The sequence below is a fragment of the Oncorhynchus clarkii genome, chromosome 30, assembly GCF_045791955.1.
Source record: "Oncorhynchus clarkii lewisi isolate Uvic-CL-2024 chromosome 30, UVic_Ocla_1.0, whole genome shotgun sequence".
Lineage (NCBI taxonomy): Eukaryota > Metazoa > Chordata > Actinopteri > Salmoniformes > Salmonidae > Oncorhynchus > Oncorhynchus clarkii.
Genome location: NC_092176.1, coordinates 30,446,827 through 30,463,725, shown reverse-complemented (window position 1 = coordinate 30,463,725; position 16,899 = coordinate 30,446,827). Strand labels below are relative to the sequence as shown.

Below are 16,899 nucleotides of genomic sequence, written 5' to 3'. Positions count from 1 at the left end.
GGCCATGAAAATGGCCGTGGGACGGCTCCCCGTGGCCGGGAGAGAAAAGCAGCTGTAGAGGCATCTTATTAACGAGCAAATCAGCATTAGAATCGGGTAGAACACAGCGCAGCTGTGGCCTACGGGACATGGCTGGGGTTTATGGTCGGAGTGAATGGCCACAGCCATCCTCAAAGCAAACCCCGGGCCTGTGCGAGAATATGTGTTAAAACAGTCTTCGGAAACCCATCTCAATTGAAAATGCAAAGTTGGGTATACCCCACCTATTTCTTCACCTGTGTGTGGGCGGGTCCACAGGACGTGAGGAAATCGAAGGATGCACAGCCTACAAACTACCTGTAAACGCGCTAATATCGGTAATTAAGCCTAAAATAAACACAACCAACTCAAACCATCCAACAACAAATTAGACGCACATGTAGATGTATACCAGACAATAAAATGTACACCATCAGCCAAAATGTATATTTGACTTAAGACAAAAGCATCCGATTTGATAGGGCCAATATCCGTTTAAAATCGTTTTCATTTGTTTTAGTTTCCATAGTTTTTCACTACTATTACAAATTCCTTGACCAAGATTTGTCTGCATACTTCTTGGCGATTCAGAAAATGAACGGGGACCTCATGCAACTCTGTCACTTCAAAACAATAAAACCAAGGCGTTAGTTAATATGCTTGAAACATTTTAAGCACGTTGTGGAATATTGCATTGGATTTACGCACCTTCGTCAAACACCTCCAGACAAGACCACTCGAGTTTCAAAGTTTATATCAATTCATAGTTCACAATTATTGAACAAGCGAATTACAAGAAAATGCCAGGCAATACTTTTTGTAATAATTGCGAAATATATACATAACATACTGTAAACTCAAAACATTAAATCAGATGAATCATTTTTCTTTATTTCAATAATTGAAACACCCCATCAAGTAGTCAAGCATGTTGACATTTACAGACAGCCTAATTTTGTGGTGCACCAGTTGAGATAAGATGTGATAAAAGCCTTAGCCTGTCCAAAACCTTAACTTCACCAACAACTTACAGATTTTAAACACAGCGAAACTATTGATGAATACACTCATGCTTTCAATGAACAGGTTATGGGTGTTTGGAGTTTCCAAAGTTAAACATAATTTACAAAGAAAATCATAGTAAGGGCACTATTTACTTCTCTATTTTCCAATTGTCTTTTTTATCTTGATTGAGTGGAGTGTATGACTGGGTAATGGTGTTGATGATGGATTGAGTCCACTCACACACTAATCTAATGTTTCCTCGTAGCATTTGCCTCATCAGCAAGTGACCCAATTACACCCAAGAGTTAAGAGACTACACACTGTGTATAGCATGACTGTACTGTTGTCAATTAGATGCTTGCACTGTGGAGGTTTGGCCTGTAATCATTGTTAGTAGTAAATACCATAACGTTTTGAGGTACTCCTGGACTGAACTGGAACACTACACAGTGATGAGGATTACTGCAGGTACACTAGGTGTTTCATTGTGTGGAGTGTATCAGAAAAAAACAGTAATAGTTCACTGTGAGGAGAGAGGGGTGGGGTTCTTGTTTAGTTCCTGTCCCCCACTTTCAGTACTGTTAAGATGAACTGTTCCTGTAGGATCTCTCTGTCCAGGTTTCTCCCTGTAGAGGTGAGGGGGGACACAAAGGATGACTTGGTCAGGCATTATTGAGTAAAGCATTGAATGCATTAACACACACACAAACACAGCTGACCTATGAAGACGAGGCGGTTGACCCTAGGCTCCTCCCCCCACACCTGTGGGGTCTCATCCAGCTCGTAGAGTTCATGGACCCCCTGCAACATCACCTGTTTGGCTTTACCTGCGATGGACACGATCCCCTAGGATAGCCAACACACACAGGAGTACACTATCATTCAGACTGAGTCATACCTAAAGTGTCCAGAAATCAATACACACAAAGTACTGAATCCTAACTTGAAATCTGCTGTCATATGACATTTTTGTCCAATAACATCTCCCATTTACATCAATGAATGCATGGAGGGCGTACTGCAAATAACTGTACGCACTGCATTACCACAGGGATGCCTATTGAAAACCACTGACAGAGGATAAACTATGCGTTTCACCTTCAAGCGAATGACAATCATGGGAAGTCCAGCTTGGTTCTTGAATGCTTTCTCCCACAGAAGATCCTGGAAAGAAGCAATCTTTTGTAAAACGGAATGTTTCTGATGTGAAGAGACAAGGTTTCTTTTATGGACCTTATAGTCTTCATGAGAATAACCCATTTAAAAACAATGATAGAGATGTGTCTCGATCTTCTGATGAAGCAGGGATTTTAGGTGGCACGTTAAACTCATGTTGGCAGAAAATAAATGTCCATTGTAATGAACATGCTGAATAACAGTGTTAATGTGTATGCTAACCTGGATGAAGACATTCAAAACATCCTCTGAGAGACTCCCAGCTACTTCAAATGTCACTGTCAGAATACTCTGGAGAGGAAAAACCCGTACAGCACAGGGTTAATATTGTTGCATTTTCTGAAGCGTAAAAGCAACTAAACGTAAACTAGCTATTGTGCTTGAAATGATTGCTCTGAAACAGACTATTTTATGATTGAAATCAAACTTATTTGAAAAACAAAATCTTTGCATGCATATTGCTAAATAAAATGATTGATATCAATATAAACTGCTTAAGGAAAGGAATCAGTATATTGTTAACCATTCAACCCAATGCCATTGTCACACCACATTTTAAGTGCTACCGATGACTGTCAATGAACGCGTCAAAAAGCTCAACTCTATCGAACACCGTAAACCAGCTGACACCCTTCTTTACCCACCCTCCCTCCCTCCGCTGTATACTTCCTTACAGCATAACAAGGGCACTTTGCAGACATTTAGGGCATTGTGTGGAAGTGGTAAGGTTACACACTTCCTTTTTTATTTGGTATAACAACAGAAAAACAGCGCTCTTATTAGCATGAAAAGGGCAACTTGGAGGGGGGGGGGGGGGGTGGACCTACAGGGGAAGAAGGGGGATAACAAGGGCGGCTCAGCTTCATGCGGGAAAGGAGACCTGGCAAAAACAGATTACAATGCAGCCATTAACCCCCCGTGAGGTGCAAACATGACTGGAAAGTGAAGACCAATGCCAAACCAAGCCGGTCTCATTCTACCCATGAGCAGCCAACCCCAGTGTTTCCCCTAGTGATCCCCTTTTGGGTCACAGACTAAAAATGTATCCTGGTTTACCAATGGGCTCACGAGTGGCGCAGTTGTCTGAGGCACTGCATCTCAGTGCAAGAGGCACCACTACAGTCCCTGGTTCGAATCAAGGCTGTATCACATCCGGCCGTGATTGGGAGTTCCATAGGGCGGCACACAATTGGCCCAGCATCGTCCGGGTTTGGCCGGGGTAGGCGGTCATTGTAAATAAGAATTTGTTCTTAACTGACTTTCCTAGTTAAATAAAGGTTAAATAAAAAAGTCAACTTCAAAAGATTTAAATGGGCCTCAGCACAAAAACAGTAGGGTAGGGACTTTTCACTAGTGTGTCATCCCCTGAAGGCATTAGGGACCACACTCTGCCCCAGGACTGTCTCCCTAGCTCACTACATACACAGCAAGTCGATTCCATTATAATATAGGGAGTGAACAGAAATAAATAGAAAAATCACCCATTATTTTCTACTTTTCACCTCCTGAATTGAAATATAATTGACCCCAACCCTGTGGTTGTTGATTACACAACGATTGCTCATTCCTTTTCTATAAAACGCCTGATTGTGGGCAGTCGATGAAAAAAACGAGACCAAAAACATATTGTTCAAGATACGGATAGAGCAGACATAATCAAAGCTCAATATTACTTTCAGGAATCAGTGATGACACTCATTACATCCTTTTTTATTGTACCTTTATTTAACTAGGCAAGTCAGTTAAGAACAAATTCTTCTTTACAATGACGGCCTAGTGGGTTAACTGCCTGTTCAGGGGCAGAACGACAGATTTGTACCTTGTCAGCACGGGGGTTTGAACTTGCAACCTTCCGGTTACTAAACCAACGCTCTAACCACTGGGCCACCCTGCCACCCCTTACCTTATCCAGATGTGGTCTTGTTGTTTTCACAAGCTGTAGCTTTTCTACCAAGCTGTGAGATAAAGGACAACAGGTTAAGTGTTTCTGCAGTATCTTTGATTACATGACAACTAACCATGCAGACACATGGCTTATTCTACAATCTGGAAGCATCTACCTGTGAAATGAATATGGTATTCCTAGAGTTTGTCAACCATTCTGTGGTTTTATATGTCTATGTGAAGAAAGGTATTTTACCATGTCAATGCAATGAAAAGTTGTAGTGTCCACACTTACAAAATAGGTTGTATACATTATTGGTTTGTGTTGTGGCATTTGAAGAGAGAGGAGATCGGCTGTAAACCCTGAAAACCCACGCCCCCAGATGCCATCCCGTTGTTCCTCCACCTAGCCCCCTTGACCCCTTGACAAACAATGTTGAGCAGCTCTAGCCCTCTCTGCTGCTAGTGCCACACGTGGACCGGTGGGGGGTCACTTCAAACAGCCAGCGTATGCTCTGGGGGGGTCAGGGAGGGGAGGAAGGCAGAGGAAAGGGGCTATCTGTGTACTTAGATGACTCTCCTCAGGGATCATTACAGACACACACACACACACACACACACACACACACACACACACACACACACACACACACACACACACACACACACACACACACACACACACACACACACACACACACACACACACACACACACACACACACACACACACACCTCTAAACCTCTGCAGCTGGATGGGAGAAGAGAAAACACCAGTGACTCCATTCATGTGAAGAGAGGTTTACCACCAATGACTCCATTCATGTGAAGAGGTTTACCACCAGTGACTCCATTCATGTGTTGGAGCTTTTACTGCTGTTTTACTGTGGTAACAATGAGGAACCCCCCATGGTCCTACAATTCACCAACCCCTCTATAGCCTGGCACCTTCATTACAGGGAAACATGGTCAACAACAGCACCTCTGTACAGGCTGCTGCACTGCCATGTTTAGAAGGGTAACAACTATAAATATTCACTGCTCATAACTACTGTCCCCTAAGAAACCTTTTCGGAGTAGAGAGTGGTTGAGAACGTAGAACGGGGTTGAGAACGTAGAACGAGGTTGAGAGTGGTTAATAATGGGGTTGAGAACGTAGAACGGGGTTGAGAGTGGTTAATAACGGGGTTGAGAGTGGTTGAGAACGTAGAACGAGGTTGAGAGTGGTTAAAAATGGGGTTGAGAACGTAGAACGGGGTTGAGAGTGGTTAATAACGGGGTTGAGAACGTAGAACGGGGTTGAGAGTGGTTAATAACGGGGTTGAGAACGTAGAACGGGGTTGAGAGTGGTTAATAACGGGGTTAATAACGGGGTTGAGAACGTAGAACGGGGTTGAGAGTGGGTAATAACGGGGTTGAGAACGTAGAACGGGGTTGAGAGTGGTTAATAACGGGGTTGAGAGTGGTTTAGAATGGGGTTGAGAGTGGTTTAGAATGGGGTTGAGAGTGGTTTAGAATGGGGTTGAGAGTGGTTTAGAATGGGGTTGAGAGTGGTTAATAATGGGGTTGAGAGTGGTTAATAATGGGGTTGAGAGGATAATAATGGGGTTGAGAGTGGTTAATAATGGGGTTGAGAGTGGTTAATAATGGGGTTGAGAGTGGTTAATAATGGGGTTGAGAGTGGTTTAGAATGGGGTTGAGAGTGGTTTAGAATGGGGTTGAGAGTGGTTTAGAATGGGGTTGAGAGTGGTTTAGAATGGGGTTGAGAGTGGTTAATAATGGGGTTGAGAGTGGTTAATAATGGGGTTGAGAGTGGTTTAGAACGGGGTTGAGAGTGGTTAATAATGGGGTTGAGAGTGGTTTAGAATGGGGTTGAGAGTGGTTTAGAATGGGGTTGAGAGTGGTTTAGAATGGGGTTGAGAGTGGTTTAGAATGGGGTTGAGAGTGGTTAATAATGGGGTTGAGAGTGGTTTAGAACGGGGTTGAGAGTGGTTAATAATGGGGTTGAGTGGTTTAGAACGGGGTTGAGAGTGGTTAATAACGGGGTTGAGAGTGGTTAATAATGGGGTTGAGAGTGGTTAATAATGGGGTTGAGAGTGGTTAATAATGGGGTTGAGTGGTTTAGAACGGGGTTGAGAGTGGTTAATAACGGGGTTGAGAGTGGTTAATAATGGGGTTGAGAGTGGTTAATAATGGGGTTGAGAGTGGTTAATAATGGGGTTGAAAGTGGTTAATAACGGGGTTGAGAGTGGTTAATAATGGGGTTGAGTGGTTTAGAACGGGGTTGAGAGTGGTTAATAACGGGGTTGAGAGTGGTTAATAATGGGGTTGAGAGTGGTTAATAATGGGGTTGAGAGTGGTTAATAATGGGGTTGAAAGTGGTTAATAACGGGGTTGAGAGTGGTTAATAATGGGGTTGAGAGTGGTTAATAACGGGGTTGAGAGTGGTTAATAATGGGGTTGAGAGTGCTTTAGAATGGGGTTGAGAGTGGTTAATAATGGGGTTGAGAGTGGTTAATAATGGGGTTGAGAGTGGTTAATAATGGGGTTGAAAGTGGTTAATAACGGGGTTGAGAGTGGTTAATAATGGGGTTGAGTGGTTTAGAACGGGGTTGAGAGTGGTTAATAACGGGGTTGAGAGTGGTTAATAATGGGGTTGAGAGTGGTTAATAATGGGGTTGAGAGTGGTTAATAATGGGGTTGAAAGTGGTTAATAACGGGGTTGAGAGTGGTTAATAATGGGGTTGAGAGTGGTTAATAACGGGGTTGAGAGTGGTTAATAATGGGGTTGAGAGTGCTTTAGAATGGGGTTGAGAGTGCTTTAGAATGGGGTTGAGAGTGGTTTAGAATGTGGTTGAGAGTGGTTTAGAATGGGGTTGAGAGTGGTTTAGAATGGGGTTGAGAGTGGTTTAGAATGTGGTTGAGAGTGGTTTAGAATGGGCTTGAGAGTGCTTTAGAATGGGGTTGAGAGTGGTATTGATTCAAAGCCACACTGTACTAAAGACACTTACTTAACTCCATCCTTGTTGTCAAAGGAATGCAGATCCAGAACTTGAGATAAGTCCACCCTAGAGAAACAAGTAAGATAAACAGGTCAACAAGTAAAACATGGCTAATTTCTGGTTTCATTATAACACTGTGGGTCAACTTAGAGGTGCACACTACGCTTTGATTTTAACATGCATATGTAATGAAAGCATCAATGTTGATGTCACAATACCACTGGACTGGATAGGACTCATCTGTTTTGTTATTAACCATTTAAAATGGGGCAATCTGCGACTTATACCTCCATTTGTTATTGTTTTAACCGCAGATTGCCCATTTAATATCCAGTCCACAGAGAACCATTGACACATGGAGGACAGGAGTTGTGGGAATGTTGTTCTGGTTAGCCCCCTATCCGCTTTGGGCTTTCATGTTCTCTGTAGTATCTCTGGGGTGCAGAGTGGATCTGAGAGAGAGACATCCTGCCTTTGATACATGCAGAGCAGCACTGATTTCATTACCCAGCCAGCACCTACTTGTGTCTTATAACTCACAGACACAGAATGGGTGGTGCCTGGTTGGGCGTCAGAGGGGTCAGAGAGCAAGGGTTTGTGGGTAACGGGAAACCCTAGGATTGGGGGTTGTGTCTGTGTAGGGGGGGCTCAAATACAAGTCATGGCTGATACGTTTCATCTGTTTTACAAGAACAAAGCTGGAAAAACATGCAAAGGGATATGTTTGTGTGTGAGAGAGTTTTATGTGTTTAAAAATAGTCCTAGTAAAACCCCTGTAACATGAAGCAGGGCTGTGTCTCCATGTCGGGTTATGGCTCCAGGTCAGAGTAGGGCTACAGTAGACAATCACCATCCAACGTTCATATAGGCCAAATGAACCAACCCACCTTGACTTCTGACATTCCAGAATCTTGACCAGACCATTTATAGACCTTTAGAGGGAAGATGTTTATGATGACGTTACATACATTTACATAAGGGAATCACACATCTGATCTGAACTATCAAAAAGCACAACTACAAATGGAAACAGATCCTCACTTGAATATTCTTTCAAACAGAACAGTGTATTAGTAAAAAGGTCTGTATAAAGAAACTAGTGGTCACCTGACGGTGTCTCTGAGGTGGTTGAGCTCTTCTCCATTCACCAGGTCAGTCTTATTGATGATGGTAAGGTCTGCCAGGGCGATCTGCCTGCACATACAACAGTAGAACCAATATAGTAACCTTTACAAAGCTGTATGGTGTTCCACTGGTGTTCGCAAGCCCTCCTGAGGTGTGTGTGTGTGTGTGGCATTGTAAAGGACGTGCCACACTCAAATGGGACCCCTATTATGTTGGAGAGGAAAACAGCAGTAGAAACAGAGAGCAGTGTATAGACATTCCTCTCTGTAGGATCACCAACACCACCAGAGGACTGATGGGACAGCAGGAAAGGGGTGAGAAAACAAAAAGACCCAAACCTTTATGGAATTTAAACTGTCAAAAACTGTGTGTTTAAAACATGTTTCCTTCCTGTACTGAGACAGACATAGCATACCTAGCTGTGTGTATAAAACATGTTTCCTTCCTGTACTGAGACAGACATAGCATACCTAGCTGTGTGTATAAAACATGTTTCCTTCCTGTACTGAGACAGACAGACATAGCATACCTAGCTGTGTGTATAAAACATGTTTCCTTCCTGTACTGAGACAGACAGACATAGCATACCTAGCTGTGTGTATTAAACATGTTTCCTTCCTGTACTGAGACAGACAGACATAGCATACCTAGCTGTGTGTATTAAACATGTTTCCTTCCTGTACTGAGACAGACAGACATAGCATACCTAGCTGTGTGTATAAAACATGTTTCCTTCCTGTACTGAGACAGACATAGCATACCTAGCTGTGTGTATAAAACATGTTTCCTTCCTGTACTGAGACAGACAGACATAGCATACCTAGCTGTGTGTATTAAACATGTTTCCTTCCTGTACTGAGACAGACAGACATAGCATACCTAGCTGCTTCATTGACCAGTCCCTCTGGTTTCTCTTCTGTCAGATGCTGCAGGAAGATAATTCATTAACCAAAGTTAGTGAGACCAATTTTCTGTTCTGACAAGTCACTATCCTCCAGTCCATTGACACAAAAGAAAGTCTAAGCTAGTTTTCACCTTTAACTGTATTTCAAACTTGATTCAGCCCTGGGATTGAAGAGTAGATAAATGGACCAAAACTGACACAAAAAGTGACATCCCCAAAATGAAGAGAAGAACATGAACGACCCTCATCAATCCAACCTGTGATACAAGAAATCACCTGCTGAAACCAGGAGATAAATCAGACCCATTTTCTATTTGTGTCCTGCCCATGCAACGGGGATGGAGACAACGCTGGTTTCATCTCCTGAGTGAAATATGTAATAACATAGGGACTAGGGATCGTAACCTCTTCTCCTGACCCCTAAACATCAACCTGTCAGTGGATGTCCCTCAGCTCTGGCCTAGCGAGTGATGGAAATCAAAAACTAAATACAATGACCACCCCTATTAAATCACCTTCCTCCATCACCATACCCCTGAGCCTGGGGCCTGATGGTGAGTGAGAGGCCTGGGACTTGAGTTCTCATCTGTCCCCATTCAGAAGAGTATTTCAGGAGCAGAGGAGTGGAGAAAGGGGGGTTAGGGGGTGTGACAGTCCCATTAGAGTGATCTGCTCTGATATCAATTACCCCTTCAGTTTCAATCTCTCTCTCGCTCCTCTTCCCCCTCTTCCTCTTTGTGAGGGCCGAGGTGGCACCTAGGCCGTGAACGTGTTGACTGGCCAAGCACGACACCCTCAGATTACAGCCTATTATCCAGGTGTCATTTGACCTGCTCCTCTTCAAAGTGTTTAAAGGCTTTGAGTTTGGGAGGGTGGTGTGTGTGTGTGTGTGTGTGTGTGTGTGTGTGTGTGTGTGTGTGTGTGTGTGCAGGGTATGTAACTTTCTATAGCCTCTACAACTTGCGGACAAGACAAGATTGTTTGACAGATTCTGAGGATTGTTATGTGATGTCAACTTTTCAATTTTACAATAAACTGGAAATTACTTCAGCTGTGGCTTTTTCATTCAAAACAACTGGGAATCTCTGAATCCGGCTGGGAGAAACAGTTTTAAACAGTCATCCAACTTTGAATTCCAAGTCAGAAACTCTGGCATCTTACTCAAGCTCTGACTTTCTGACCTGAAGAACACAGACTTCATGATTTAACCTCATCTTTTTCAGAGTTCCCAGTTGTCTTGAAAGCCCCATTTCTTTCAGGAGAATGTAGAGTAAATTTAGACAAATTAACCCGGACTCAGCCATGTCTGAATGAGCTTTTACCTGCATTGCGTATTTAGCATCAATGACTGTGACAATACCTGTAAACAAAATCAGAAAAGACAATAAGAGGGCGTGCACACACTACTCAATGAACTCTGACCCTGCAGCCTTTTGGTGTTTGGTCCAGCTTGTGTGTTCAAGTCACTTTCTATGTCCACTTGTCCCCACCCCTCAATGAACACCACATGGAATACACACCGACAGCTCCTAAACACACCAATTGGAACACACACATTTAGCACAAAATAGATTGTTTTACCGTCTAGATAGATGTCACTCCCTAGTTCTGCATCAACCCAGAACATGGAGGCCACAGCACCTGAGAGGGTGAATTAGAGAGATATTTAGATTGCATACTGCAACATTAAAGAAGTATTAAGAACATTACCGAAGTAAAACAACAGTATCAGGAGACATTTACTAACCATTACAGTTTGCCTCTACCCCAAGCACAGCCACATTCATCCTGCTAGAACTCAGTGGACCAGATAAAACTAATTTGAGCAGCTTTCAATTGTTTTTTCTCCCCATAGGTACATTTAGATTGCTTCCAGGCATTTCCATTTCTCCACGGGGGAAGTTATTCCAGTGCCATGTCACCGTAGCAGGCCTACCTTGTTCACATAATGCACTTTTGTCAAACCGTCAGGCGGGAATAAGAAAGCATGGTAAATATTTGATAGGAGAGTAATGAAAACACTGTTTGTGAGTGGCATCCCACGCACCACCCGTCCAGCCTCTTCCTCAATAGGAGGTGCCAGCCCCCTGGGACCTCTCTGATTGACAGGCCTGTCTGGGCCAATGACAGCCCTGTCTCAATCAATAACCAGCCTGTCTCAGCCAATGACAGAGTGGAGGGGTGAGGAGAGTCCCGGTCGGAGCGTGCTCTGTCAGTCCCATGTGTGGATCAGTGGTATGTAGCTGGCTGTGTCTCTGGACCACTGACACCTGTCACTTATTGACACACTCCAGTGGTCACAGGGCTCGCCCCGTAATGGCCTCCTATTGATTTCCTTTCCCCCCCTGGCTAAACGTTTGCGGCCTGATGGCTTCCCTGTCCTGATGGGAATAGGCTGTTCAGTTATCACCCCCCTGCCACACCCCAATAATCCCAATAGTCTTATTGGTCTTAAGAAAAAGCTCAACTAGCTGGACTGTTCTAGAAGTGGACGTCTGGAGTCAAAGTAAGGCCAACAACACAAAGCTTTGGTTGAGCATGCTGGAACTGTGAGGTCAAGAATAGTATTGACTGTCGACACAAAATACGAGGGCATCTATTTGCATAGAAGACAGAATAGCACTCAGGCTTCAAGAATCATCCCGATGAAGTGAAATGCCATTTAAATACATTACACTTGCTGTCGAAACTTGCCTGTGTATACTTGTGAACCTGTTGTTGCTATAACGTACAGCTGTATTCTAGCCAAATAAGAGAGTAAACAGGTTTGAGTTGACAGAGAGTGAAGCGTTCTTTTAGAACAGCGATTGTAAAACTGGGGTTTGCAAGTCGCAGGAGGTTTTTGATGGGATTACAAATACTCCAGTCTGAACCTAAACTACTAAAACCAGGTAGAAAGTGTTTAGAAATGATGATGAACCTATATATATTTTTTAAAATAATTTAACCTTTTTCTTTAATCACAGTATCTTCAATAACTTCCAGTTTGCAGTTGTAAATGAGAACTTGTTCTCAACTAGCTTACCTGGTTAAATAAAGGTTAAATAAAAATACATAGAATTAATAGAGCTATTAGCAGAGCTATTTAGAGGAATTGGTTGATTTTGTGGTCTCACACCAGTGAGCTTAACATTCCTCATCAATGGCCAGGTCGCAGTTGTAAATGAGAACTTGTTCTCAACTACCCTACCTGGTTAAATAAAGGTGAAATAAAATAAAATAAAAAGAATATTGGCTAAATGGATTATTGACAATTGAAAAGGTGGGTATGTTGTTCTCTTGTCATATAAATTGCTACATTTACTATAAAGAGTGGCAGGTGGCATTTTTTTTCACAATGCAAATATTGGGTAGTTATTCACAGTTTACTTTAATTCAACTGATTTTATTTGGCTTTGCACGACGTGCGTAACTTACCTGGATCTGCCAGTCCTGTCGTTTCTAGAAGAATATAGTCAAACTTTCCTTTCTTCTGCATGAGATTTTCTATGGCTTTCAGGCCATTGTCTCTAGAGGAGGGAATTATTGATTAGGAATGGTAGGTATTGTCAATTCACATCAGGGAATGATGTCCATCCAACCAGTTGAATGAATTGGCATAAACCTAAATAGATATACCCAAACATAGTTATTTTTCATGAGTTGGAAATAAACAATAACTGGTAATGTTGCATAGTTTAAGAAATGTCTGGAACTCACCTTTTTGGTAAAAAAAGACTTATAAATTGCTGAGGTGTACTCACTTTTTAGGACACAAGCTGAAGTATATAGTACACATATGATGAAAATGCATGTATGAAAAATCATATTATTTATTTCCTATTCAATAAAAGTGGGGCAATAGGATGTGAAATGACTATAACCACAGGTGTGAAATGACTATAACTACTTACTATGAGATTTCACATTTCTTAACTATAAAATAAATGTGTTCATACTTAGTGACAGTAAAATATCCGTAAAACATTTCCTGGAGAGGCCATATGGGGGACTTAACATCGAAGTTAAACATACATACTTGACAGAACAGCAGAGGCAGCCATTCCTAAGCTCCAGCCATTCCTCATACAGCTCTCCTGCCTGGCTCACAGCTAGAGACTTCTCCAGAGCACTACCTACAGGACAGATGAGGGACAACAATCATTATCAGAGCAGTAAACATCTGGGTGTTCTGCTGACTGGACTCTCACATTTTATGCAAAAAATGTGTTATATCCCTTTTAGTGAGCATTTCTCCTTTGCCAATATCTTCCATCCACTTGACAGGTGTGGCATATCAATAAGCTGATTAAACAGCATGGTCATTACACACGTGCACCTTGTGCTGGGGACAATACAATTCCGGGTTCAACTGTACCGGGCAGATGGCGTTGTGTGGGCGAGCGGTTTGTTGATGTCAACTTTGTGAACAGAGTGCCCCATGGTGGCGGTGGGGTTATGGTATGGGCAGGAATGAGCTACCGAAAACAAACACAATTGCATTTTATCGATGGCAATATGAATGCACAGAGATACAATGAGGAGATTTTGAGGCCCATTGTCATGCTATTCATCCGCCGTTATCACCTCATGTTTCAGCATGAAAATGCACGGTCCCATGTCGCAAAGATCTGTACACAATTCCTTGAAGCTGAAAAATGTCACAGTTCTTCCCTGGCCTGCATACTCACCAGACATGTTACCCATTGAGCATGTTTGGGATGCTCTGGATCGACGTGTATGACAGCGTGTTCCAGTTCCCATCAATATCCAGCAACTTCACACAGCCATTGAAGAGGAGTGGGAAAACATTCCACAGACCACAATCAACAGCCTGATCAACTCTATATGAAGGAGATGTGTCGCGCTGTGAGGCAAATGGTGGTCACACCAGATACTGACTGGTTTTCTGATCCTCGCCCCTACTTTAAAAAAAAGGTATCTGCGACCAACAGATGCATATCTGTATTCCCAATCATGTGAAATCCATAGATTAAGGCCTAATGAATTGTAACTCAGTAAAATCTTTAAAATTGTTGCATGTTGTGTTGATATTTTTGTTCAGTTTTGCATTCATAACACAGATATATTCTAGGCGCTGTAAAGGATCTTGCAGCATCTCAAGGGATTCATCTAGGTTTGAACAGAGCTCTTTGCTGATCCCTAGTGCACTTAAAGTAAAGATTCACCAATTTTGAATGTTATATTGTTTTTGTGCATCTCTGAGTGATGTTCTATCAATTCCCTGGGTCATTTCATGTTTATCTGAGCTACTGCAGATCAAGCAGGCAAAGATTTGGCCCGAATGACGTAGCATTGCAATAAACCCGCTCTCACTACACTAGAAGTTAATTGGAATATGACTTTAAGATTGTGAAAACGTCTATCATACATGTCAGATTTCAATACTGGCCGAGGTCATAACGTGGGAGGCTGTCTTCTCTCAAATGAGCCATCTTTTTTTATTTAACAGAGGGTCTAACACATTTCTCCTATTTGTCTGACTCTTCATTCAAAGGTGCATTGCTTGGTGCTGTTGCGAATGTCAGACTCCACTCTGAGGCACATTGATCTGCAGGTTGAACATGGTGAGATTGTTGACTCCTATATTGACAGTGCAGTTTGTTTAGGCGATTTTACAGCTAACTAGCTATTTCACATGCTGATATTGACTTTGGTATCATTGTGTGAAACTACGTTTGCTAGCTAGCAACCTAACAAACTAACTAGCTAGCCAGCCCATAGAGAGCATTGCAATGTGGGTTTTGTAGTTGACTTGAGCTCGAGAGAAATCCACAACGATTTTAACATGTTGCTACCAACCATATTATAACAACAAAATTAAACATTTGTTCCCAAAAAATATTGTTCTCACATATTAGTGTAACACTGTAAATTATGGCAATGAGTGGTTTTGGGTGCATTTTTCCTTTAACCCTGTGGTACAACCAACAACAAAAACATTCACACCATCGAATACCTTTATGAAAAAATAGAGATAGTGCAACCTATATAGACCACAAAAATGAACATACCTTCTCCAAATTCATTGAGTATGACAGCAATTCTCTTATTGTGTTGCTCAGTTAAAATGTAGTTCAACAGTGTCGTCTTCCCAGCACCTATATGGGTTATAAATGAACTGTTAGTCTGCAGAAGAGGAATGATTTCTATTAATAGCACACTGTAATTACTATAGATTTCTATCCCAGTGGTCAGTCACTAACCCTGACCATGGGGGAGCTACTGGGTGGTCAGGCTTTTGTTCCAGCCCAACAATAACACTTCTGATTCAACTAGGGCCTAATCAAAGTATTTGTGAGCTAGCTGAACCAGGTGTTTAAGTGCTACGCTTGAACAAAACCATGCACATTACGGATCTCTCGATGACCAAGATTGACGAGCACTACCTTCACCGCATTTTCTGGCAACACAGCAGTATGCATGGGGGAGGGAACTAGACTTAACCGCCAGTCATACCGAGGTAGCCTGTGATGATGGTCACAGGTATCTGCTCGCCAGGTGAGAGAGGATTTCCTGCGATGGGGACCAACTCTGGGCAGTCATCATCCTCGTCCATTAAAACCTCATCCATGGCTGTTATGTGTTCGAACAGTACAATCTGTATTGTATTGATAGCGTTATAACGTTAGCTTACCTAAGCATATAGTTAATATAATCGTTAACATTCAATTTCAATCACGTGTGCAGATCTAAGTTAGCTCTAACAACCTTAGGTTGAATCTGACATTAATTGGTAAGATTGACAGATGTTATGTGGGACCGTTTCAAACGCATCCAACAGTGTTGTGAAGTCAGCTAGCTATTTCTAGTGCTAGGCTAGCTAGCTAACTCTGCTGCTGTCCATTCGTGCATAGGGAAACGCTAGAACACTGTTGAGTTTAAAACTGTCCCATCAATATGACAAGTGTCCGTGTGAAGCAAATCAAGGCGATGAATTACGTTTACCTGGTTTTATCTTTGATTTTATAGATAGACAACTCTTTTCATGCTGATGTTTACGTAATGTGTTCCTTTCAATTTTGTTGTCGCTGTGTGCAACGATATATACAATCCGTCTGAGAAAAGGGATTGCTAGTTAAAGTTTTCCGCAAGACAGACCGATATCTCCGAGACTTAGGTAAAATAAATATTGGTGAACAAATAAGTAGGCCTATGGTCATTTGAAGAGATTACACACCTCGAAATCATTACGACGTATTAACTAAGGATTGTTGCACCATAAACTAACAACGTGCAGTTGAGCTGTCACGTCAACAAATAGTTATTGTTTTACGGTAGAGGGCGCGCTCACCTAGCTATTCGATGCGAGTTCATTCACTCGCTGGGCCCCCAGGCCACTGGAACGTTGGGTAATCATCTCAATGTGCTCCTGCCCATTGACCTTATAGCATATTTTTTTGTCATGATAGAAAGGCTAGAGGTTTTGTCAAATTGATGTAAAAAGTATTTTTTTTGTGCATTTTAGCTAACCCTAACCTTAACTTAATCATCACACACAGACAGTGTGGTGAAGAAGGTGCAACAGCGCCTCTTCAACCTCGAGGCTGATTTTTTTTTCTTGCCACCTAAAACCCTCACAAACTTTTACAGATGCACAATTGAGAGCATCCTGTCGGGTTGCAGCACTGCCTGGTACGGCAACTGCACCGCCCAAAACTGCAGGGCTGCCCTCCAGGACATCTACAGCACCCGCTGTCACAGAATGCCAAAAAGGATAATCAAGGACAACAACCACTCAAGCCACTACCTTTTCACCCCGCTACCATCCAGAAGGCGAGACAG

The 16,899-nt window shown here is 42.5% G+C and overlaps 1 protein-coding gene across 2 annotated transcripts; it reads right to left on the bottom strand.

Annotated features, from left to right (window-relative positions):
- Positions 1–888: 888 nt before the first annotated feature.
- Positions 889–16,387, bottom strand: LOC139390156 (zinc-regulated GTPase metalloprotein activator 1-like). Of its 2 annotated transcripts, none has more exons than XM_071137363.1 (16): positions 16,063–16,387; positions 15,574–15,715; positions 15,129–15,215; positions 13,133–13,229; positions 12,532–12,623; positions 10,696–10,755; positions 10,437–10,474; positions 9,090–9,136; positions 8,193–8,279; positions 7,973–8,017; positions 7,095–7,151; positions 4,103–4,154; positions 2,422–2,490; positions 2,122–2,187; positions 1,743–1,869; positions 889–1,649 (listed from the first exon to the last, which is right to left on the bottom strand). In XM_071137363.1, the coding sequence occupies exons 2-16, from the start codon at positions 15,686–15,688 to the stop codon at positions 1,576–1,578; spliced, it is 1,113 nt and encodes a 370-aa protein (XP_070993464.1). In that variant the 5' UTR covers positions 15,689–15,715; positions 16,063–16,387; the 3' UTR covers positions 889–1,575. The 2 variants fall into 2 exon arrangements, with proteins under 2 accessions (XP_070993464.1, XP_070993465.1); XM_071137364.1 differs by having other exon boundaries at positions 15,574–15,718; positions 16,078–16,191.
- Positions 16,388–16,899: the final 512 nt, after the last annotated feature.

Coding starts and splice junctions, on each gene's coding strand:
- LOC139390156 (XM_071137363.1), bottom strand. CDS start 15,688: ATGGATGAGGTTTTAATGGACGAGGATGATGACTGCCCAGAGTTGGTC. Junction 10,475..10,695: donor GAGTGACATCTATCTAGACG/GTAAAACAATCT, acceptor TTTTGTTTACAG/GTATTGTCACAGTCATTGAT. Junction 8,018..8,192: donor CACCTCAGAGACACCGTCAG/GTGACCACTAGT, acceptor TTCCCTCTAAAG/GTCTATAAATGGTCTGGTCA.